General features: G+C 37.0%; 1 protein-coding gene across 1 annotated transcript; it reads right to left on the reverse strand.

The window, feature by feature from the left end:
* Positions 1–7011: 7011 nt before the first annotated feature.
* On the reverse strand, positions 7012–11299 carry rnf26 (ring finger protein 26). The gene has a single exon (XM_059331889.1). The coding sequence runs from the start codon at positions 10827–10829 to the stop codon at positions 9486–9488; it is 1344 nt and encodes a 447-aa protein (XP_059187872.1). The 5' UTR covers positions 10830–11299; the 3' UTR covers positions 7012–9485.
* Positions 11300–25637: the final 14338 nt, after the last annotated feature.

Raw genomic sequence — 25637 nt, forward strand, 5'->3', positions numbered from 1 at the left:
CAGTTGAGTCAGAGCTGCGTGGGGGCCGGAGCTAATGAGCAGCTCTTCCTCTTCTTTATCCGTTCACATTACTGTCAAGCTGCTGTTTACCGTCTTAAAGGGATAGTTCATTTTTTTTAAAGTTAAGTTGCATGAGGTAGTTAACCAAAGTCAGTGTTTTACCAACTGTAGATGGCAGTCAGCACAGAGGCATGAAAGCTAAGCTAATTTACGGCTATATATATATGGGCAGCAGCAAAACATACCTTAGCCACCCAAAATAAATAAAAATCTATATTTAATTTAAGTGTATGTTGTATTCAGAAAATTTTCACTGCTTCACCTTGCCGCCAGACAACTCTTTCCTACAGGGAACTGACTCTGTTAATATCCACTAATGCAGTAGTTCTCAACCTTTTTGAGTCGTGACCCCCAATTTAACATGCATGTTGTTGGCGACAATATATTGTATTGTTACTTTTAATCTAAATCCTTTGCTATAAGTTTAAAGGTCCATTCTGACCTCCTGAGTGTGTAACAGTCAGCTTCAAGCCAGAGACTCCTTGGAAAGTAATAACTTGCTACTTTGGGATTTGTCAGGAAAGACACAAAATTATCCAAAAAATAATCAAATTGACCACAAAATGACAAAAAATGACCACAAAAAACAGAAATTGACCAAAAAAGACACAAAATAACTGAAAAAGACACAAAATGGCCCAAAAAAGGAAAAAAATGACATAAAAGAGACAAATTGACCACAAAATTATCAAAAAAAGACACAAAATGACCAAAAAAGACACAAAATGACCAAAAAAAATCACAAAATGACCAAAAAAACACACAAAATGACCAAAAAAGACACAAAATGACCTAAAACCCCCCACAAAATTACCAAAAAAAGACATGTTAACACATGAACACTTTAACACAGTGGAGAAAGAGCTGACTTGTAAAATGATTTGGCGACCCCCAGAAATCATCTCAACCCCAAGGTTGAGAATAGCTGCACTAATGCTCTCTTCAAACCCACCCACTTTTATTATTTAGTATTTAACCGGCAGGACACGGGACTTGCTGGTCGACTGCTGCCTCAATTTGTTAGTTTAAAAAAATAATAATAATAATTTAATTTAATGTATTTTATTGTATTTTATTTATTGATTACAAAAATAATTCACAAAACAAATATTCACATACCTTTAGATATGCTTATATACAATTGCACATGAGTGAACAGTTAAAATAAAAATCAGTTAGTTTGTTTGGGTTATTGTCAAACTTTGCAGTTTTAGAGAGTTGGTGCAGATCCAACAAAATCACACAATAACACAAATAAACAACCTGATGGAGGCAGCAATAGACCAGCAACTTCTGGGTTCTGCGAGGTAAAATTACTGATTTTATTAAGTGGCCTTGACGGCAGGATAGAGCAGACTAAAATTAAACAGGCCACTGAATACCTCATACAATCCACTTCAGTAACTATTTCTTTGATTCAACAGTGCAGTTTCCTCTCTATTGTATCTTACCTTTTATAATTTTTTCAGATTTATTCCTGAAATGTTTGTTTCCTTTGAACTCTTGTATTTGTCTCTGCATCATGAGGGAGGGCTGTGGTATGTCATGTCAGGCTGGCTGATTTCAGAAATAGAAACTTACTCTAAAACTTTCCCATCCCATCTATGCAGGGGATTTCTCTTATTGTTCATGAGCCCCCAGAGGGAGGTCAAAGGTCAGGGTCATCTCACTGTTTGAAGCTCTATTTCTGACCTTCCAGCAGGGTCGATGCTCACTGTGATAATGGTTCAAACCCATCTGATTTTGAAAAGGTTTTCCCACTCACCACGACACCAAGATGAAAGCTCACACTTTAGAGATGACGGAGAAATAAAGAGTCAGCGAAAGAGACGGAGACAGTGATTATAAACAGAAGGAATAGAGCCTGAGTGAGGCAGCGAAGAGTGCACGGCCGTCTGACATTTTCCCACACTGCTCCCGGCCACGACCACCGAGGTCAAAAGGAAGAGGTCGAATCCCCGGAGTATAAAGCTCTCCTCGGTTTACCCCTCCCTGCTCTTCCCCTGACATTAAACTTCCTCTCCTCTGTTAACACCACCCTCACTTACAACCAACACGTAAACACTGCTGAGGCCCGGCTCACAGGTCACGAGACAGTAAACAACCCCTGGATTTCTTTTCTGATCTCTAACAGTGTTTAGTTTGTTGTCGTCCAGCTGAAACTGGCGCACACCTCTGATATTATTATAACTGTAATTATCATTATTATTATTATTATTATGATCATCAGTTACAGTACAACGACCCTTGACCCTCAAAAGAGTAGCGTAGCATCAATGCTAATCTACATAGAATAACTTTGGTACCATTTATAGAAGAGACAACCTTTTAACTGAGTCTGAACTGAGAGATTCTCAGCTTTCTGAGCTTTCTTTCAAATGGTTCCTTCAAAACAATCAGCCCTAATCATGTGTGTGATAACTTGATATGGAAATTTGCAAAAAGGACTCAAATTGACCACAAAATGACAAAAAAAACAGAAATTTACCAAAAAAGACACAAAATGACTGAAAAAAGACACAAAATGGCCCAAAAAAGGAAAAAAATGACCTAAAAAGAGACAAATTGACCACAAAATTATCAAAAAAGACACAAAATGACCAAAAAAGACACAAAATGACCAAAAAAAGACACAAAATTATCATTATTATTATTATGATCATCAGTTACAGTACAATGACCCTCAAAAGAGTAGCGTAGCATCAATGCTAATCTACATAGAATAACTTCGGTACCATTTATAGAAGAGACAACCTTTAAACTGAGTCTGAACTGAGAGATTCTCGGCTTTCTGAGGCAATTCAAACGGTTCCTTCAAAACAATCAGCCCTAATCATGTGTGTGATAACTTGATATGGAAATTTGCAAAAAGGACTCAAATTGACCACAAAATGACAAAAAAAACAACAGAAATTTACCAAAAAAGACACAAAATGACTGAAAAAAGACACAAAATGGCCCAAAAAAAGAAAAAAATGACCTAAAAAGAGACAAATTGACCACAAAATTATCAAAAAAGACACAAAATGACCAAAAAAGACACAAAATTATCATTATTATTATTATGATCATCAGTTACAGTACAATTACCCTTGACCCTCAAAAGAGTAGCGTAGCATCAATGCTAATCTACATAGAATAACTTTGGTACCATTTATAGAAGAGACAACCTTTAAACTGAGTCTGAACTGAGAGATTCTCGGCTTTCTGAGGCAATTCAAACGGTTCCTTCAAAACAATCAGCCCTAATCATGTGTGTGATAACTTGATATGGAAATTTGCAAAAAGGACTCAAATTGACCACAAAATGACAAAAAAAACAGAAATTTACCAAAAAAGACACAAAATGACTGAAAAAAGACACAAAATGGCCCAAAAAAGGAAAAAAATGACCTAAAAAGAGACAAATTGACCACAAAATTATCAAAAAAGACACAAAATGACCAAAAAAGACACAAAATGACTAAAAAAGACACAAAATGACCAAAAAAAGACAAAATTATCATTATTATTATTATGATCATCAGTTACAGTACAATGACCCTCAAAAGAGTAGCGTAGCATCAATGCTAATCTACATAGAATAACTTTGGTACCATTTATAGAAGAGACAACCTCTAAACTGAGTCTGAACTGAGAGATCCTCTCTCTCGCTTTCTGAGGCAATTCAAACGGTTCCTTCAAAACAATCAGCCCTAATCATGTGTGTGATAACTTGTTATGGAAATTTGCAATAGCTTATATGTGGAAGTTGATATTGAATACAAATATAGTCATGGAAAAAAAATATTAGACCACCCTTTTTCTTCAATTTCTTGTTTATTTTAATGCCTGGTACAACTAAAGGTACATTTGTTTGGACAAATATAATGATAACAACAAAAATAGCTCATAAGAGTTTAATTTAAGAGCTGATATCTAGCCATTTTCCATGGTTTTCTTGATAATAACCATAATCTCTTATGTGTCGTTATATTTGTCAAACCAAATGTACCTTTAGTTGTACCAGGCATTAAAATGAACGATAAACTGAAGAAAACAAGGGTGGTCTAATATTTTAGTACCTAGACTGTATATAATAAAATATAGAGACAGCACCAAAATGTTTTAATCTCACATTGTCTACTAATAAAACAATAGCCAATAAATGGCTGTAACCCACAGAGTAAAAGCTGTATTTGCACTAATCACATGGTCCCCTTAAAAATAAACATACTATTGCTGCATGTGGTGTGTAATGTAATGGGCAATCGAGGAGGCAAGGACATGTGTGTGTGTGTCCTGTTTCCCTCAGTACCATAGATAAGCAAAGGAAGGCCTACATGAACCTGGTCTCATAGGAATCTGTGAAATAGCCACGGATTCGCTTAACTCAAAATCTGTGGAATAGCCACGGAATCACCCAAATTTCCGTGAAACTGACACAGATTTCGCTACAATGCAAGTTAATATTCCATGGATATTTTTTCCTATTGGTTTGTTCCAAGTCACGTGACTTTCAAGGTCCCGGCGGTCAGAACAAAAAACATGGCAGACAGTTCTCTCATTTTTAGTGAAAAAAAAAATCAATATTTTGACTTAGTTTCTGCATAAAAATGGATTTTGATCACATTTCTAGCAAGAAATATGTGTTTTATTTTCTTAATATTCATTCAGTGAATGTACATAATCACTTTGTATGTTGGAATAGCCACGGGATATGACTGTCATTAACCTATATTGTAGCGCAATCCGTGTCAGTTTCATGGAAATTTGAGTGATTCCGTGGCTATTCCACGGATTTTGAGTTAAGCGAATCCGTGGCTATTTCACAGATTCCTGTGAGACCAGGTTGCCTACATGGATGATAACCGTCAATGTTCTTGAGATAAGAGTTCATGTCTCCTGTTGTGTCACAGATGTGGTGAATGTCACATATGCATTGTTCTTAAAATATATTGTAGTTTAATGTCAGTGAGTGCATACTATTGTCTTGTCTGGTATGGCACTAGGGATATTTTTAGCGAGGAACATTGGGAACATTGGGAATGGGAATGACGTTTTAAACAACAAGGCTCTGGTGAATAGTCATATGGTGGTGGAAGTGGTCCCATATGAGCATTAGGGGCCCACTCCTCTCACCCTGCGACCCCACTACTGTAAACCCCCAAACACTCCCATTATCCTCACAGATGCAAGTCATGAAAGCTGATCTCTGGACTCAACGTCTGCATTATCTCTGGTTTTTAGATACCATGTTGAAGAGTGAAAGGAATTTGTACTCTGGTGTGTCCAGCCCCTGTGGAAATACTTCCCACTGTACTCCAGTTGTAAAAAATCACCCCTGGGGGCATAAAGCAGCCTGCGTGGATGTCATGAGGAAAACCAAATTTGGTAAAAAAGATACAGAGGCCACAGCTTAAACTATGTGAGCATTAGTAAACTAGGAATGTAAGGCAGATATATGGCTCTGTACTTTGCTTTAACTTATCTTTATCTTTATCTACACAGGCATTTTTAACATATAGTCTGCACAGGTGTTACGAATAACAATAACATTAATAATAATTACTGACACCTGAAGGCAGCACAATCAGTAGCACAGGGCTAACCTAGGGCTAACGAGGCATAAAGGCCTTTCTGTTGTTCATCCTGCAGCACACTGCCACATTTACACTCATAGGGCTCTTCTAATTTTGCTATTTTGCACCTCCTCCGTCCTCCTGCCTGTCACCTTGAAGTCGATCTAAGCAAGCCATCTAAATCCTTAAAGTGCATCTGGAGGAGAGAGAGGAGCTATGAGGCGGGGTGAACAGGTGTTAACTTTGTGGAAGTCTTTTGTCACCGGGGACATAAAAAAGGTATGGTGCACAGGTGCCATATTATGCCTAAAATACAGACTAAATATACATAATGTATAGGCACAGCACTAATTGCAAAATGTGGAAAGGTTTGTGAAAGGCCAGCAAGCAGACGATAAATACACTGTAAAAAAAGATAAACAATAGCTACTCAATAAAATTGAGGCAACAGATTGCACACAATATTATTAATGAAATCTAACTACGTTACAAGTTGAGTTAATAACAACTTAACAGGAAGTGCCTGTCAATTAAAAACCGACTAATTTGTGTTGGATTAATTCAAAATTCTCTTGATTTAAAAATTACATACACATAAAGATTATATTTAATGTGATCAAAATAAGTAGATTCTATCTAAAACATTTTATCAAATATATTAAGTAAAATGAAATGACTACAGAATAATTTATTACAGTGTATACCCAGTGTCACAACTACCTAACTATAAATAACCTTAAATAAACTAAATATAAACTAAAATATACTGTAAGACATTTCTTGCTCATTGGCTTCATTGTGTTATTGGGGTTTGAAAATATTTGTAAATACAAAAGGGGGGCCCTGCAGAAAAAGTTTGGGAGTCAGTGCTATAAGTTGTCATGGTTACTGTTCTGCCCATCTGTCAGAGATCATAAAATACAGCAGTAGGCTGGAACTAAACAACAGACAGATGATGCAGCGGTCACTTTAAAATGACAGCTAAGAAATCATTCTCATTCTGTTAAAGGAGGAGTCTGTTGCCTTGCCTCTATTCGCTGTTGATGTCGGAGGGAATGGCCGGTGAAAAAACCCACAAAGAAGTGACAAAACCCAAGACGGTCCAGTTTTCTCCTGTAGATGGGCAATGCTTGGGTTCTGGATTTGACCGGTCAATGAATCATTTAATTTAAAATCATTATTTTAAAATAATAGTAATATTTCTTTATTCTTACATAAATCATTTTAACATATGAGACTATTTTTACAGCATGGAATTAGTAGTTTTACTTTATTGAAGGGACCTGAATACTTCCTCCTCCACTACTGCTGCTCACAGTCTGAGAGTTGAGCTGTGAAAACATTAATAAGGATTATTACATGTTGGACTGATGAAGATCACAAGAGACAGTTTCAGTCATTGTTGTTTTATTATGAACAGAAGACTTGCCAGTTACGTGGCAGCCGTAGATTTTATAAAAAACACAAGTTACATTCATGTCATCTAATCACATTGTCCCACACTGTATCATACAAACTGTCTGCAAAAAAAAAAAGGTCACATGAGCTGTTTTCTCCCCAGTGTACTGTGATCTTAAATTAGGAATGGTGTTTTATGAATACCTCAGAGGAGCTGCCTGTAATGACAGTCTGCTCTCTCGAAATCACTTACAACCTTATCAACAACTGACTTTCAGACCACTTCCATGAATGATATCTGTTAATGTTGTAGGGCACATAATAATGTCAGTAATTGAAAAACAATGTGAAAATCCAATTTCTTCAAATCATACAAATTACTTTAAGAAAAACAAAAAAACAACCCAAAACAAAACAGACTCCATACCAGCCACCATCAATAACAACACAATTAGCGGGCGTCCAAACTATTCCCTGTAAACTTCGATCAATATCAACACAGCTTCGACGGCAACAAATGAGAAATAAAAGCAAATTAAATTGAAAAGCCTTATTAGTTTATGGTCCTTTTATACAACAGAAATCTATGTTTTATTACAATGACAAAGGTAAGGGAAAACCTTTTATAGATTATGCGTTGGCGGTGACTGTAATGTGGCTCTGATGGAAGACTGGAAGAAGCCCTATCAATAGAACAAATAAACGGAATAAAGCTGTATTTTATCAGGCCTGACTGGAAAGATTACCAATCCCTTTCCTTAAATACAGAGAACCTTCTTTTCCTGGCTCTGTGAGCAGTGGTCATCCTTTACACAAGTATATTTAAATGGTAAAAAGCTTTTTTACAACAGAACAGAAAGATTGTGGCGTTGCTTTGAATACACTGTATGGAATCATTCGTATCATCATGCAGTAAAGCACAGTTTTATCTTCTTCAGAGCTTGGCCCACTGAAAGCACAACATTTTAAGACATGAGCGGTGGTAAACATTTCAGCATCAGCGAGGGCACTGGCGGGTTACTATGGCTAAGAGACCTGAGACTCAACGTGGCAATACTGGGATATGAACAGGTGCATCTTAAACAGATTGTGTCCCAAATCTATACTACAAAGTTATTCTAAGCAGGGTTCCAATGTCGGATGTTCACGACAAAAGCTACGGAATAATGTAACTCAAAACAGTCAGTATACATACAGAAAAAAAAATAGCTTTTTGAGTGTACTGTACTGGTGATGGACACTATTCTCCCACAATGCAATGCACAAAAGACATGCAGGAGCTGCTTATAGCTGGAAAAAATAGTAATGTAATGTGTAACAGTAATGAAACTGTTCTTATTTGGTAGTGGCATTTTAAAGTTGAAGTTTCACTGACACCCGACAGTGCAAAAGGTCAAAATCAAAAGCAGGATTGGTCATATAACAGACTACTTAAATGTAACCATATGGTCATAACACACTTGATACCTTGTAACCCATCTCTTTAAAGGATTAGAAAATGTGTGTAACAGGTATCAGTGCATAAAACCAATGATCTGTTAATTGTTACGAATCAGGATTTGATAGTCTAATGATGTAACAACTGTCAGTGATGAAAGAAAAAGCTTAAATCAAATATTGAATCGAATCGTGGCATTAAAGTCTAATTGAATCGTGTTTTTGGAGAATCATGATATCCTAATAATTTCCTATTCCCTTAGTTGGCACAGTAAAGTATGTTGATTTCTTTTATACTAACTGCAAAAACAGTAAACTATAAGCATTACAGCTGGGCAGTTTATTGATAAGATATCGATAGTGTGATACAAGTCTATGTGTTTCCTTTTCCTGGTTTTAAAGGCTGCATTACAGTAGAGTGAGGCATTTTCTGAACTAGCCAGACTGTTCTTGCTGTTAATTATTTTCCTTCAAACACAAGTCATTATATCCACATTTCTGATGATTATTTATCAATAATCTCATTGCGTAAATATTGTCGCAATATTGATATTGAGGTATTTGGCAAAAAACATTGTGATATTTAATGTTCTCCGTTTGGCCCAGCCCTTATAAAGATTAACACATTGTACATATGTTCTGAAACAGGGACAGTTTGGGTTTTCTTGGTTTTCCTTTCCTGTCATCAGATTTAATGAGATAAGTTTGACCATATTTGTGATTATCAATAAATCCCACAAGATCTTACTTCCAAATTGACCCATTGATACCTGCTTGAGTGAGATTTTTTTTTAACTACTTAAATGAAAATGAATAAGCTTGGGGCTGAGTGCCACTGTCCAGGCAGAAAAGTATTAACAGATAGACTAACTTTGGTCTTAGCATGGGATTTGTTGCCAAATTTAGAGTATTTGAACACAACTGAGTAAAAACACAAGTCATACATGATGTCAGTGGTCGTAAAACTTTAAGTATAGATACTGACAGGCTGTCCCCTGTGCTCAGACGCCAACAGATCCACTTGGCCCCTCATAGATACACGTCCATAGTGCTGAGTATCATGTGCCGACAGAGCGGGCAGTTCTGTTGGTATATGGGCTGCCTCAGCAGGATGTTCGTACAGTCTCTACACAAGCAGAGATGCCTGCACGGCAGCAGCACCACCGTCTTGGTACAGTCCTGACAGATCACACACTTCTTCCTCTCCTCCTGCTCCTTCAGTAGAGTCAGCAGATTCTCAGCAGGCAGAGATTTACCGTCTTTGCCTAAAGACGTCTGCTTCTTTAGCGGTCTGTCTGTGCTTGATGAGGGGATAACTAAATCCAGCAGCTCCTGGTGGGTTCCATCGCCTGCTCTTCCGTCCGGCGGGTCGCGTCTCTCCTCTCCGGGGTCGCCATCGCCGTGTACTCTGTTGTCCCTGTTGAGCTGCGTCCTCAGAGCCAGACCTAGCCGGCTGCTGAGTCGAGACAGTTGCTGCCAAAGTCCTCTCTCTAGCATGTAGAGGTGATGGAGTATTCTTTGCAGACGCTGCATGGAGCCACGTACAAAGTGCGGGGAGCTCTGCAAGGCTGAAGCGAGGCGGTGAAGAGCTAGATAGAGTCTGTGCAAGGCAGGGAAAGAGTTGATGTAATCCACAATTTGCACGACAGCCTGTCGGGTCAGCTCTGGATTCATGTAGGCAGTGGTAGTGAGAGCAATAGTAACAGTGAGCAGGAGTCCGTAGATGTTCAATATGAAGACGCTGATGAACATATGAACTAGCGAGACGAGGAAGTCCAACAGCAGTTTGCAGGGTGACCACAGGAACGCTGAAGTCCCAACCAGGCTGCTGTAGAGGAAGGTGAAGGAGGTCAGCGTGAGCTCCAGCACCTTCTGCAGCGGGCTGGACACCGTCTGCCACACGCTAACCAGCACTGAGTAGATGTTCTGGGTGGCAATGAGGGCAAAGTTGACCAGGGTGTTGGTGAAATAGACCACCAGGCTGACAGCGATGCCGCAGCCCTCCAGCAGCGACAGCAGCCCTCGACACAGCTGCTCCTTCCCACGGAGCAGGACGTGCATGGACAGGTAGCCCACCATCTTCAGGCTCTCCAGCAGCCCCTCCAGAGCCAACACCAAGCTCCCCAGCATGGTGACGGTGCCGTGGGCTACGTTGGTCGTCGCCTCCGCCATGGACACCAGGGAGAACACGGTGAGGTTCCCCAGCTCCATGATGGAGCTGAGGAGGAGGCTGGGCAGGCTGTTTATGAAGGTGATCACCGCCAGGACTGTCTGCACCACGGTGTGGACCACGACAAAATTCAGGTCCAGCAACAAACACACGGCGTCCAGACATTTTCCAACAGTGGAGATGACAAAGTTCACCAAACCCATGGTCACGTAGCTTTAACTCGGTGTTTACCTTTCAGTGCTCCCCACAGCAAAGTCACTTTAGTTAGCTACATCCCGGACCGTGTCGCTTCTCCGTTGTATCAGGCGGAACAATACACCGTGCTTCTTACTGTTAAAGGGGTGATGCGGCTGCTTTTCATATTTTCCTCGTATTTCTTTCGGCCGAAGCGACGAGCTAACTTGTAAACACACGCGTTACAGCGGCGGATGTTTAGTTTCAAACCAGAGGCACACACTTCCGTTTGTTTTCCTGGTTTCTTTTCAGCTCTCCGTTAGAAAAATATACTCCAGAAACATTTTCCTCGCGACACAATCCGTTTACAAAATGTCAAATCTGCAAAACAGACAGGCGGAAATCAAAAGAGACGGAGAAAAAACACGGAGAAAGCTTCGATATGTCAACCGTCGTTACTGTAGCCGCCATATTTGTTTTGGTCGAGGCTGCTGAGCTTTTTTTTTCTACAAATCTTTATTGACAAAGACATCCAATAGGAACAAAAAGGCATAGACCTATGGTACAGACAAACAACCTCATAGCCAGAGGGGATCTTTGAAGTGAAAATATTAAACAACGAGCACAAATAAATGGGGCATTCGGCTTGTTATTTTTATTGTTAAATTGCTTTTAATGTAGGTGTGTTTCAATTCCAAATACTAATAAAGTCTTCTTTCTTTCTTTCTTTCTTTCTTTTCTTTCTTTCTTTCTTTCTTTCTTTCTATCTTTCTTACTTAACCTCCTGAGACCCTGCGTCCTCATATGTGGACATTTCATTTTAGGTTTTCTGGACCATATATTTCATTCTGCTTAACTATAACTATGCAACTAGAATAAGAACAATACACCAATCAGTGTAAAAATCAGATGGCAGCATCTTGGTAAAGTCAATTAACAGCTTTTACCCAGACAAAAGTGGACCAGGTACCAAAGCTGATCAGATTTTATGGATAAAACTATTTGTGCTTAATAATGTTTGTAGTTTGATATTCTGTGCAAGTTTGACTATTTTTAGCATTAGCAACAAGTTCCGACTCTGCTAATCAGGAAGTATTCATTTGAAAACGAATAGACTTTTACTATCATTCTTCAAATGAGAGGGTGTAAATGTAAGGAAATAAAAAGTTTTATTCACTGGTGAATTAATTGCGTTATACAGTAAAATGAACCCATTATTTTTTTTCAATAACTAATTCCTGTTCAAAGACAATGCTTAGTTTTTGTATTTATCAGGTCCTACAATTCCAAAATATCTAGGAGAAACTAACAATACATACCAAACAAAAGCTTGGGTCTCAGGAGGTTAATGCTGTTGTAGATACCAAACAGTAGGCTACATTTTCCCTGTAAAGTATAGAAAATTACGAGTCATTGTTGTCAACAATATGCAGGATACGTTTTTTCCAAAATCTGTCAGTGCAGGAATATTAGCAGAGCAGGTGCAGCATTGTTCCTGGGTACAATTTCCCAGAAAAAGGAAACTCGCTCTCTACTGCGGATCAGTTTAGTTATGTTCATTTCATTTCAATGAGCTCACTCTTTTTGCACAACTCTTATTTGTATTTGCACTATTCATCTACGCTGCTGCTACAAACATACATTTCACTTCATATTCATGAATATTCTATATTATTATACTGTATATTGTGTATTTACATTTGTATTGTCTTTTAGTATTTTTAGTATTCTTTATATTCTTTTACTTTTTTTTTATTCCAATGTTTGTCTAGTGACAATAAAGTTGACCTCTGACCATTGATTAATTTTGGGTCTCAATAATTATTAAATTTAGCACTTTCTTCCCTAGCATTGTTTATAAAACACGAAAATAGGGGGAAAAAATACACTTTTATTTAATTTATAGAAATGTATTAAAAATGTTCCTGTACAGGATATAAATCCTCGACACCACCAAAACAAACGGATAAATTAACAATATTAATATATATAATAAATATTTTATGATTTAATTAAGTAATTAATTAATTAATTACATTAATAATATTAATATAAATAAATAAAAAATAAAAATAAATTAAATAAATAATAATCTAATAATGTAAAATACAATATTCAATTTAAAAAATATAAAAAGTAAATATTAATACATATTGTCCTTTAAAAATATATTTTCTCTAAGGCAAGGTAGGTTTCAATCTCGAGTTTCCCTTATTGATTTTTTTTCCTGAAATATGTGAATTTCAAGTGAGCTTCAGCCACTACACCTATATGATCAAGCCTCCTTTAAACATTTTCTTTGTTCTTAGAAACTGTGTGAGAGAGGGAGGGAAATGAGAACAATTGCATTTAATTTTCATCGTAGTGATCTTTAATGCCATCACCAGGGTTTTCCAATTTCCTTAACCCATTCCATGTGCATTAACTCAACGCCACTTGTTGAGCCATACTCTCCCATTACCTCAGCCACTTTAATGACAACGAAACACAAAAGCTTTGCAACCCACGAACAATACCAACAGTATTTCCTTCCTTGCCTTGTGCCTCATCCTCCCCATCTGAGCTGCTCAACACCAGCAAAGGGAAACTCTGTCTGATACGATCATGGGAAATCCTGTTCCGAACCTTTGGATGCTTGACAAACAGCATTTGTTTAAGCATTTAATGATACAACAGGGATACTTAGGAGCAGTGCAAGAAGCTATAAAAGGTCTTGTGCATTTCTTTGTCTGTGGCAGAGAGCTTCTGGACCTGCTTGCTCCTTTTATGGTAGCTAACCTTCCCCGTGGTCCTTCCAGTCGTCAGCTTCCTTTGTTTGTTTTCTGGTCAACCGAATCCTTCCTCTCTGAATGACGAGAGGTTTCAAAAAGCTTGCTTTCATCTGAAACCTCCTGCAGCCTCGCTTTACACGTCCTTAAGCATACTGCACCATTACATGTCAACTTGTTGAAGAGTTTCTGTTCAGGACTCAGGAGATCATCAGGTGTACCTAAATTTAATGACATACATTTTTATGAATGTGGCCTCTGAAAAAGATGATAGAGGCTATTAAGAAAACTTTTTATTTTAATTTTTTGTTGGCACTCTTTATTTAAAAAGTGTGCAGAGTGTTCACATTCTGACAGCATCACTGACAGCTGAGACAATGACCAGAGATCCATCTTAAACTGAGACCTGGAAGCTCTCTCTCCAGGGATGTTTGGTTAAAATAAGCGAATAATCCCCAAAATAAAACATATAATCAACATAGGAAACAAGATACGATTGCACAGGATGAAACGGAGACGGCAAGACCAAGTCACCTCTTGACGTGCTTCCTACAAGGAGCAGAGGGTCCACGGATGAAGGATTTACAGCAATTGGGCTCCTCACCCGCTGGGACGTTTCCACCCTTTAAAGGATCCTGAGTGTCCGACCCGCCCTTCCACCTCTTTGTTTGTTCTTCCACTACACAGAAACAACTCTTAACCGCTTTGTGTCAGCACCACGGGCAGCTAAAATTAATTTAGCAGTGTACCCACAGACACTTATATATATATATTTCCAGTGGGTGTTATTGTTAAAGTCTTGATTGACGTGATTGTGTGAAACAATATTGCCTGGAGGCTCCATTAAAGAAAAACTATAAATATGAAATATAAAAAATAAAAAATAAAAATACTAACTAAATAAAAAGAAACATGAGGGGAAAATCCATTAAAAAATATAAAAGGTGAATATAAAAAGACATGAAAGAAAAGAAAAATGCTAACTAAATAAAAACAAATATGAGGAGAAATAAAAAAAAAACATTAAAGAAATACAATAAATATGAAATATAAAAAAATCATAAAAATACTAACTAAATAAAATGAAAAAATGAGGAGAAATTTAAAAAATCCATAAAAAAACCCCAATACATAGTAAATTTAAAAAAACATAAAGGAAAAATTCAACTTTAAAAAAGAAGTATGAGGAGAAATCTTTTAAAAATCCATTTAAGATTTACAATAAATATTAAATGTAAAAAACATAAAATAAAAATACTAAGTAAATAAAAAGAAATATGAGAAATAAAAAAAAATCCATTAAAAACAATAAATATTAAATATAAAAAACAAAGTAAAATAAAAAATGCTAACTAAATAAAAAGAAATATGAGGAGAAATTAAAAAAACATTAAAGAAATACAATAAATATGAAATATAAAAAAATCATAAAATACTAACTGAATAAAAAGAAATATGAGAAATAAAAAAATCCATAAAAAAAACAATAAATAGTAAATTTAAAAAACAAAGTAAAATAAAAAATACTAACTAAATAAAAATAAATATGAGGAGAAATAATCATTCACCCGTTCACACGCACACATTCATACAGGTTCAGTATCTTGCTCAAGGATACTTCGACATGTTTTTTTCGCGCAGATTTGCCACTTTAAATCTCTTAAATCTGCAACTTTTTTTCTTGTAGATTTGCCACTTCAATCTAGTAAATTTGCAACTTTTTTCTCGAAATATTACCCGAAGTTACCAAATATAGTTCTTTAGGGTTAAGGTACAAATGAGATTAGTATAAATCTTCTCATGTAATTCACGGCAAGAAAGTGATAAAGAACATTTATTAAAATGCAGAACTATTTATTTAAAGCCTCCTCGACACTGCCAAGGCAGAGAGGTCTTGTAGATAGATATTAAACCACTGGACTGTATTTCAATTTGTTGGGTTAAAAATGTAATTGTAAGTTACAGACGTGCCATTTCTCATACCACTAAGACTTAATGTAAATATTGCAATTAGTTTTCTGCATTTAATCAGCTTTTAACTATAAGATGATGCTCAGATTTTTACAGGTCACAGTTATGAAAACTAATAATATTTAAAAGAATGTTTGAGGCAAACTCCAAGACATTGTCCAAAGTCACCGACCCATTTCAGCACGGACCTCTCCCCCCACAATCTTTAAAATCTGTCATCTGTGACTTGAAGTTTTTTGTTGCGTTCCCAGACTTTGTGGTTCATTTTGGGCTGTAGGGTTCAGATCATCTGATTCAATGATGACTTTGGCTGCGAGCCAGTACACTGGACTCACATCCATTTACATTCAGTACATCTGTGTGTGTGTGTGTGTGTGTGTGTGTGTGTGTGTGTGTGTGTGTGTGTGTGTGTGGTTGAGGACAGGGGGTAGGCGGCAGACCAGAAGCTTCTCTGGGAAAACACAAACTCAAACAGTAGAAATCACTGGAGTGCAGACTGGTTCGAGACCCGGAGCAGGACCCTGCATTCCTCAGAAACCCTCCGCCTCGAACCCGCTGCCTCCACTGCACACTGGGCAGGCGGAAGAGGGCGTGATGGCAGGCAGAGACAAAAGGTGGGAAAACCAGGCGGCTGGATAATTTCAGCAGAGACCCGTTGATGATTTAATGGATGTGACTCATTGAGATATGAATAGGATGACTAAGACTGAGGAGGTCACTCAGTGTGACATTCCTGTTCTTTGAGTTGTCTTCTCAGGACCTCGTCTGTGCATCTGCAGGATGTCCATGAGTGTCCAGGCAGCAGCTTCCTGCTTCATGACTCATTATTCTGCATCTGCCCCCCCCCAAAAAGACCTCAGACAGAGCCTTTGTTCAGTCATAAAAAAGGATTTTGTTTGAAATTACCAAAGCTAATGATGATTAGTTTAATTATCAGCAAAATAACCCAAAAACCTTTTATATAGGGTTGCAGCTAATGATTGTTTCTATCAACCTGGTCTCACAGGAATCCGTGAAATAGCCACGGATTTGCTTAACTCAAAATCCGTGGAATAGCCACGGAATCACTCAAATTTCCGTGAAACTGACACGATTGGTTTGTTCCAAGTCACGTGACATTTCTCTCATTTTTAGTGAAAAAAAATCCATATTTTGACTTAGTTTCTGCATAAAAATGGATTTTGATCACATTTCTAGCCAGAAATATATGTTTTATTTTCTAAATATTCACTCAGTGAATGTACATAATCACTTTGTATGTTGGAATAGCCACGGGATATGACTGTCATTAACTTGCATTGTAGCGAAATCCGTGTCAGTTTCACGGAAATTTGAGTGATTCCGTGGCTATTCCACGGATTTTGAGTTAAGGAAATCCGTGGCTATTTCACGGATTCCTGTGAGACCAGGTTGGTTTCTATTGTAAATAACTTTGCTGGCTATTATCTCAATTATTTAAATACTTAATTGAGTAATTTTGCCTGTAAGTATCAGAAAATAGTGAAAAATGTCAATCAAAATTTACTAGAGGCCAAGGTGATGTCTTAAAGCTTTTTCCTTCCGATTTTCAGTCTAACCCCCAAAATATTCAAAGAAAAGCATCAAAATTATTTCATTTGAGCAACTGGAACTGTTGAATATGTGGCAAAAAACGACACAATGAAAAAATTCATGTAAAATATTTGCAGATTAATTAAAGACATAAAAACTCTTTATAAGCGTGAAGTTCTAACCATCCAGTGTTGGTACTTATTTTTACTAAGTGAAAAATGTTCAATCAACTCAAGCGTTAAATTGAATAATCATGAATCATAAGGGCTTTACCCTTGAGACACATTCTTTTACATTAAAGAAAAATGTATGAAGATATATCCATTACACCATTGCATGACTTTACTATGTTAATGAATTTCACAAAACAAAATAGAATATATCAAAAAGATTTACATGTGGCTTTATTTTATATTTTAAAGAAAAGTTACATGACAAAACCTACACTGAATCAACAAATTGTGTAATTTTCTTAAAACAAGTTTGAAAAGTATCAAACATAAATAATCTTTTAACAGTTGTTTTTTGTGTAAAATAATGTTTCATTTTCTTAATTTTGATCCAGTGACCTGCCTTATTACTTCATGCTTTACGATCCATACACTCATCCATTGAAAAGTTCGGTAACGCTTTATATTAAGGTCCTTGTAATAACCATTAATTAACAAGTAATAAGGCCCTTGTAAGTCCTTACAAGATGCTTATTAACATTATTGTGTGTTTATAAGCTTATATAAGTGTTAATAATGGCATTACAAACACCCATGACCCACCCATTATGTCTTTGCCATGCCTTTATTAATCTTATTTTGTTTGCTTATTGATATTAAAATATACTTTATTGCTCATCTATTATAAGTTAACTATAAGTTAACTATGCTTTTTGCAACTACCGGATCTAAAGCGAGAACAATGCCTTATTACTTGTTAATTAATGGTTATTAAGGACCTTATTATAAAGCGTTACCGATGCCTCTTGATCAAAAGTGACAAATTGCATTGTGGGACTGTTATCAGGGAGTCGGGGACATGCCATGGACACCGCTTTCTGACAATTATTTTACCTTTGGACAGAGCAAGGACGGCTTCCACTCTTTAAGCTCAGCTGAACTAACCAGCTGCTGGCTGTAGCTCTTTACTCTCCTCCTTCACTCGCAGCAAGAAAGAGAACACTTTTTTTTCACCCAAAACTATTTATTTGAATAAAATAAGCAGCGTGAATCCCTTCTTCCATAGACAAGTGTTTCATTTAACTACAAGCCTCTGGCCCATATGATTATTCTCTTTTTTTTTAAAGATGATTTTTTTAGGCATTTTCATGCTTTATTTGATAGTGACAGAGAGAGAGTGGATAGGAAGAAGGAGGGGGAGACATGCATTAAAGGGACCTCGGGCTGGAACAAGAACTATGATTATCTCCTTATCTTTTACTGCAACTATTCACAATCTTATCCTTGAACTTTAAGAGTTCCCCCCTGATGCTGTGACTTGAGTGTCCTTACCGTGCACTCCTGTGTGTGCCGTTCCTTTGTGATTGATGAGTACACACGACTTCTGTTTATCTCGCCAGGGCTTACAGCGCTGTGCAGCCATAGGCTAAGGACAGCCTGAAGGAAGGAAAGAGAGGAAAAGAAGTCATTCTTTCCGAGCCACCGAGGCCAGACCCGGGAGCAAGTTGTTTTGGGGGGTTAGTCTGCCCGGCATGAGAGGCGGCTATTGTCCGAGTTTCTCCAGAGGACAGGGGGCTTTCGAGCGTGCACTGGTATGGTGAGGGGGCTCTGGGGAAGAGTGGGAGAGAAATTTGAATTTCTGCTCAACTCCGTCACAACATCAGGGATTGTGACAAAGAGACACTTTGATAACTACATGGGCCAAGAAATGAACATTGCTTCTCCATGGTGATTATATGTAATAGGGGCATTCATCATAGTAAATCCACCCACTGACATGTTTCTATAGTGTTTCAACTCGGGAAGAGTTTGGTATTAGAAAGAAGAGAAAAGGAAGAAGAATATTAAAGGTTAATGAGTTCAGTTTAGTAATGCAACTTGTTATCCCTGTATGGAGCAATTATAACTCATGGAGAATGAGGATTAAAGACTCACACTGCAGACAAGCCTGGTTTTATGACTTTCTGTGGAGAATTTAGTTCTAAAAATCTTAGTTTCTTTAAAAAGTGAAATAAAGCTGTGAGTTTAGAGTGAGAATTTCAAAGTGTTGCCTGTGGAGATGAAGGACTTTTGGTAACGCTTTATAATAAGGTCCTTAATAACCATTCATTAACAAGTAATAAGGCATTGTTCTCGCTTTAGATCCGGTAGTTGCAAAAAGCATAGTTAACTTATAATAGATGAGCAATAAAGTATATTTTAATATCAATAAGCAAACAAAATAAGATTAATAAAGGCATGGCAAAGACATAATGGGTGGGTCATGGGTGTTTGTAATGCCATTATTAACACTTATATAAGCTTATAAACACACAAAAATGTTAATAAGCATCTTGTAAAGACTTACAAGGGCCTTATTACTTGTTAATTAATGGTTATTACAAGGACCTTAATATAAAGTGTTACAAAAATGTGCTTTTCTATAAAAAAAAATGACATTTCTAAGTGACCCCAAACTTTTGAGAGGTAGTGTATGTGATCAGCCGCACATAAATACACCTGGCATTTATGGCATCACATGAAGGTTGATGGTGACAATCTATGTGTCCAAAATCTCTGTTTCTGTTTGAGATTACATGTAGAGATAAAATGTGTTAATTAGAGAGCTTTACAGGTGCTGGTAGGTGGATTTCTAAATCTAAATTACATATAAATATCTAAAAGCTTAATTCCCACACTTTTGAACTATTCTCTAGAAAGATAAAGGAATACTTTAAGTATAACTTATGTGACCTAGTATGTGTGCAACTGCTGATCTCATTCAACCAGTTAAGAGAAAAATAGTTGAGAGATCTGTTGTGGATTGATTTGATTTGTTTGGCGGTTGATAGCTAGAGGTTTTCCCCTGTCAGCAGGTTGTGAAACATGCTCTGAAAACATGTTTCATGCCTTTACAGTCCCTGGGAACTGCTGGGGGGAGGGGATGTTGCTTTTCCTGCCTCTATTTTCCTTTTTCAGCCTCATTCCCAAAACCATTGCCCCCTGATATTCCCAAATGCCCTGTCCAGGATGTATCATATTAAATAAAGGGTGAAAGGGGGACATTCTTGTAAATTATCTCTAAGAAATTTGAAGAGGGCTTTTAAAAATAAAAAAATTCCCTAATCTTTACATTTGAACTCACAGACCCGTACACCTTGTGCTGCTCCTGAGTCACTCAGCAGCCCTGAAGATGTGATCATAATTCACCGACCTTGAGTGGCTGAACAATGTAGTTGTTTTGAGAACAGCTAGTGCTCTGCTATCGCTACATACCATATTGACTGGGCTTCACCACAAAGGAAATGAAAACATCAACACGGTGGTTTACACCCTTATTTACATTCATATAGAATCTCAGTTAAAAAGCATTTACTGCACTGCAAAAAAAGCCAACTTGTATTTTTTGGCCTAAAACAGTGATTTAATTTGGTAAAACTGGGAAATATAAATTATTGACATTTAGGGCAATAATGTAAGTTAGCACAACAAAGGAAGCCAGTTGTCTGCTCAAAAACAAGTTTGTGAGTTGTTGTTACTTATATCTTTAAGTTGGGGTTCACAACAAAGGACAATAGTTCTGCTAACTCTTATTTCTTTGTTGTGAAATTCGGTCATTAGCGAAAGCTAGCGGCTAACTGATGCTAGCGGCTAACTGATGCTAGCGGCGCTGCTTGTTACAGCTACAAGAGTAGCCATTAGCGTATCAATGCTAACTCAAAATTGTGGTCACAACATTCGCTGACATTTCATAGCGGCATTACAATCGTGCCAGAGAAATTCAGAGTTGAGTAAACTCAAAAACAAAACTTAAAATATTTTGTTTAATTGTCCAACTTAAAATTTTAAGTTTGTTGCCTTGAAATTTTGAGTTCACCCAACTTTTCTTTTTTTGCAGTGTAGCCTTTCTGTTGTGTTCTGCAGCGTACATGATAGTTTGGAGATATGCAGTGTACTCTTCATTATATTAATAATGCATCATTGAATAACATCTGACTTGTTTTAAATCACATTGTGAGGGGTCAAACAATTGCAACTGTTACCCTCTCTGCAGCAGAGATGCAACACTCCAGAGAGGATGTTGAACACAAGAACCAATTAACACGACTTCACAGCAGAAAGAGAGAGATGTTAGGATGTGTTATCAGTATTGGCCCCATATTTCCATCAAAACACAGCGACAGCGCTCGTATCTCCACCAGCAGATCCGCTCAAATCGCTTTAAAATGGAAGGAAAAACAGAACACCAGTGATATCTGGTGAACAGAGGATGTTTCGACTAAAAGCAGATGCACTTTCTTTCTTCCTGCCCGTCTGTTTTATTTCTGCTGTACACCTGCTTTGGGAACAGCAGGAAAACAGGGTTGCTGCCTATGGGTGCTGCACTGCAAAAAAAGAAAAGTTGGGTGAACTCAAAATTTCAAGGCAACAAACTTCGATAAAATTTTAAGTTGGACGACTAAACTAAATATTTTAAGTTTTGTTTTTGAGTTTGCTCAACTCTGAATTCAGATTTTTATCAACTCAACTATAAGTTGTACTAACTTATAATTTTACATTGTAATAACTTTTAACCCTTACTTCTGCTAACTTCTGCAATGTGCTGAAGTGGCACGATTGTAACGCCGCTATGAAATGTCAGCTAATGTTGCGACCACAATTTTGAGTTAGCATTGATATGCTAATGGATACTCTTATAGCTGTAACAAGCAGCGCCGCTAGCATCAGTTAGCCGCTACCTTATAATTTATACTTAATAATTTATATTTCCAAGTTTTACCAACTTAAATCACTGTTTTAGGCCAAAAAATACAAGTTGGCTTTTTTGCAGTGTGGAAACCTTGAGTCAGTCTTGAAAACACTTGAATATTAATGTTTTCAAGGTGTGAAAAGTGCTTTTACAAACAGGTGACAGATGTTGAAACATGACAGTTTATTGTGTTTTAATTTATCACCCTTCTGTAGAATGCTGTCAAGAATCATTAAATATTTAAGATATTCATCTAATGCGATGAATAAGTTAAATAATCAGTATACTGCATGTACTGTACACTCACAGACCATTTTATTAGGTACACCTGTTAATGCAAATATCTAATCATCCAATCACATGGCAGCAACTCAATGCATTTAGGCATGTAGACATGGTGAAGACGAGCTGCTGAAGTTCAAAGCAGCATCAGAATGAAGAATAAAGGTGATTGAAGTGACTTTGAACATGGCATGGTTGTTGGAGCGAGACGGCTGGTCTGAGTATTTCACAAACTGCTGATCTACTGGGTAATCTTGGGTTTACAGATAATGGTCAGAAAAAGAGAAAATATCCAGTGAGTGGCAGTTCTCTTGGCCAAAATTCTTGTTGATGCCAGAGATCAGAGGAGAATGGCCAGACTGGTTGGAGATGATAAAAAGGCAACAGTATCTCAAATAAGAACTTGTTACAAACAAGTGCTTACACTGGAAGAGCATCTCTGAACACACAACACATCCAACCTTGAAGCTGGAAAAGCTTGAAATTGGACTCTGAAAATGCTTGAAAAGTGTTTGAATTTGACTTTTGAATTGGCCTAGGGATGATTGATAAATAAATATGTTCTTTCTGGGAAATATGCTGGTTTATTTTCTTGCATAATAGTTAAGAAGATGGATGAAGGGCTGCAAAAAGAAGCCAATGGAGAAAAGCCAAAAAACCCCCTGCTGTTTCCCAAATGGCCACTTGAGGCTGTCTCAAGTCGAGGAAGGACTTCAGTGTCATTCTTTGGTCTTCTTTCAATGAGGAAATAATCTCCAGTTCTGAACTTCGTTTATGCTATTGCAGCATCTTTGTTAAGCTCTTTAGGAGCATTGTTGTTTTGAATGAACAGTTGCCTCTCCGTGTCATTACACACATGCATTGATGCACCCCAGACTTCTCTGCCACACACAGACAGCTTTCACATTCACAGAGATTGGCAGAGAAATACACAGAAAAACGTTCCCTGAGGCTCTCTCACGGCCTTTTTATTTGGTTACAGCCGAATAAAAATAAATAAAAACACATCTAAAAAACACAGCTTGAAATAGAGTGCTGAGAACAATCACATATTCTTGAAACATGATAATGGCCTTGACCAAACATCCTTATCCAACTACAGTCATGGAAAAAAATGATTAGACCATCCTTTCTTCAATTTATTGTTCATTTTAATTCCTGGTACAACTAAAGGTATATTTGTTTGGACAAAAATGATAACAACAAATATAACACAGAAGAGTTTAATTTAAGTGTTATCTAGCAATTTTACATGGTTTTCTTGATAATAATCAAATTCATTATTTTTTTCCCATGATTGTATACAAGGACAGCAGCATTATGGTCATGTAAATTTCTATAAAACAACATCAAAAGTCCATGATGTTTTCAAAACAGACACATAATGAATAATCCATGTAACAATACTTAATCCTTTATCAGGCAAAGAGAATTGGTAACTTCAGGTAATATTTAGAGAAAAAAGTTGCAAATTTACTAGACTACAGTGGCAAATCTACAAGAAAAAAACTTGCAGATTTAAGAGATTTAAAGTGGCAAATCTGCACGAAAAAAGTTGCAGATTTACGAGGAAAAAGTGGGAAAAAAGCAACTTTTTTTCTCCCAGATTCACTCATTGACATACTTGCAAATTCCAAATTTTAACCCTAGAGAATATTGGAGGATATTACATGCAGCCAGAATGTGTAAAAACAATATTCGAAAATAATATTTTGAGAAAAAAGTTTACGAGATTAAAGGGGCAAATCTACGAGAAAAAAATGCGTAGATTTATGAGATTTAAAGTGGTGAATCTGGGAGAAAAAAGTTACTTTTTTCCCCACTTTTTTCTCGTAAATCTGCGACTTATTTCGCACAGATTTGCCACTTTAAATCTCTTAAATCTGCGACTTTTTTTCTTGTAGATTTGCCACTTTAATCTAGTACATTTGCAACTTTTTTCTCGAAATATTACCTGAAGTTACCAAATATAGTTCTTTGCCTGATAAAGGGTTAAAAAATGCATGTGAAGACTGACTACTTCATCTAAAAGCTTTAAAATCATGTGGATGCTACACTGACTTGAAATAGCAAGAATGGTGCCTTTTTTATTCCAACTCTGTGCCCTGAACCTCTGTTTTTGCACTATGTAACAAAAACAAGGGTGGTCTAATACTTTTTTCCATGACTGTAATTCCACCACAAATTAGCAACTCTGTGCTGCTCTGAACCAGACATTTAAATCACATCAGGTAGAAGCCGCTTAAATAAAACCAACCACATCTCCTCCATCCTTCTGGAAAACTGTCTCTTCCTCTGAGGATGCTGACTGTCCAGCTGTGTGTGCGATGCTCTCAAAAACAGACGCTTGCTCAGTGGTGAGTTTAGTATCATTGCCTGCTCCTTCCTATGTGGCTCTGACCTGCACTCAGAGGCAATCCACTTGGCAGGCACAGATGGCGGACACGCTGGTGTTTTCCAGCAGTGAAGGATACAGACATCAGTGTACACGACACGTCGCACCAGTCTTTGATCTGTTTCCAGCTGCTCGGGCTGTGATGGTTCACACGGGATCAAATAATACTGAGATTAAACGATTGTTGCAACCGTCCCGACAGATTGGGGATTTATCACTGTCTGTGCAAAGTTTGGGGAAGTGTTGTATTGTTTGTAACACACATTGCTCTCTCAGGTCCTCTGATCACACAAACACTACCATTAACCTGCAGATTCTTGTTACTACCAAAAACCCAAACAATGGAAAAGTGATGCACTCCAAAACGTTGTAGGTAATTGCTAAACGGTCGAAGTGGACTTGAAAGTAGGAAAAAAAGTGTCTCCACATTGGCTTATCTTTTATTTAGAAATGTAAATAAAAGAGAGATACACATGGAGAAAGAATGTGAGGCACTTTTTTCTTAATACTAACAACCTTAAAAATATGTGTTTGATCAGACTTTAATTTATTTTTCAACGTCTTTGTTTTTTGTGTCGGTTTAAATTAAAAATCTCTAGTTCTGCCTGTTGATTTTAAAATACAGCAAAATATCAAAGCTGATTTTTCAGACAAATTGAGCTTATCACAGATTCATATTTCTATATGTCAGCCGGTAGATAAAATGAAACTGCAGTACAGAAACGTTAAAGATATGTGTGAGGTCATATATAAACATTATAATTACATACTTTTTATTCCACAACTGTTCACCTGGAAAGAAAACATTAATTTAAACTGCCATTTTTAAGTTGGAACAACTTTACAAAATTAAGTTACTACAGCAACATTTTAAGTAAACTTAACAAGTAGTATAAAGTTATAACTTAAGACTGTTATATACATACTTACCTTTTTCATTATATAGGCACATATCATTTTCTAGATTTCAA

This window comes from Centropristis striata, chromosome 4 (assembly GCF_030273125.1).
Source record: "Centropristis striata isolate RG_2023a ecotype Rhode Island chromosome 4, C.striata_1.0, whole genome shotgun sequence".
NCBI lineage: Eukaryota > Metazoa > Chordata > Actinopteri > Perciformes > Serranidae > Centropristis > Centropristis striata.

Excerpts from the sequence above, each read along its gene's own strand:
- rnf26 (XM_059331889.1), bottom strand. The coding sequence starts at position 10,829 with ATGGGTTTGGTGAACTTTGTCATCTCCACTGTTGGAAAATGTCTGGAC.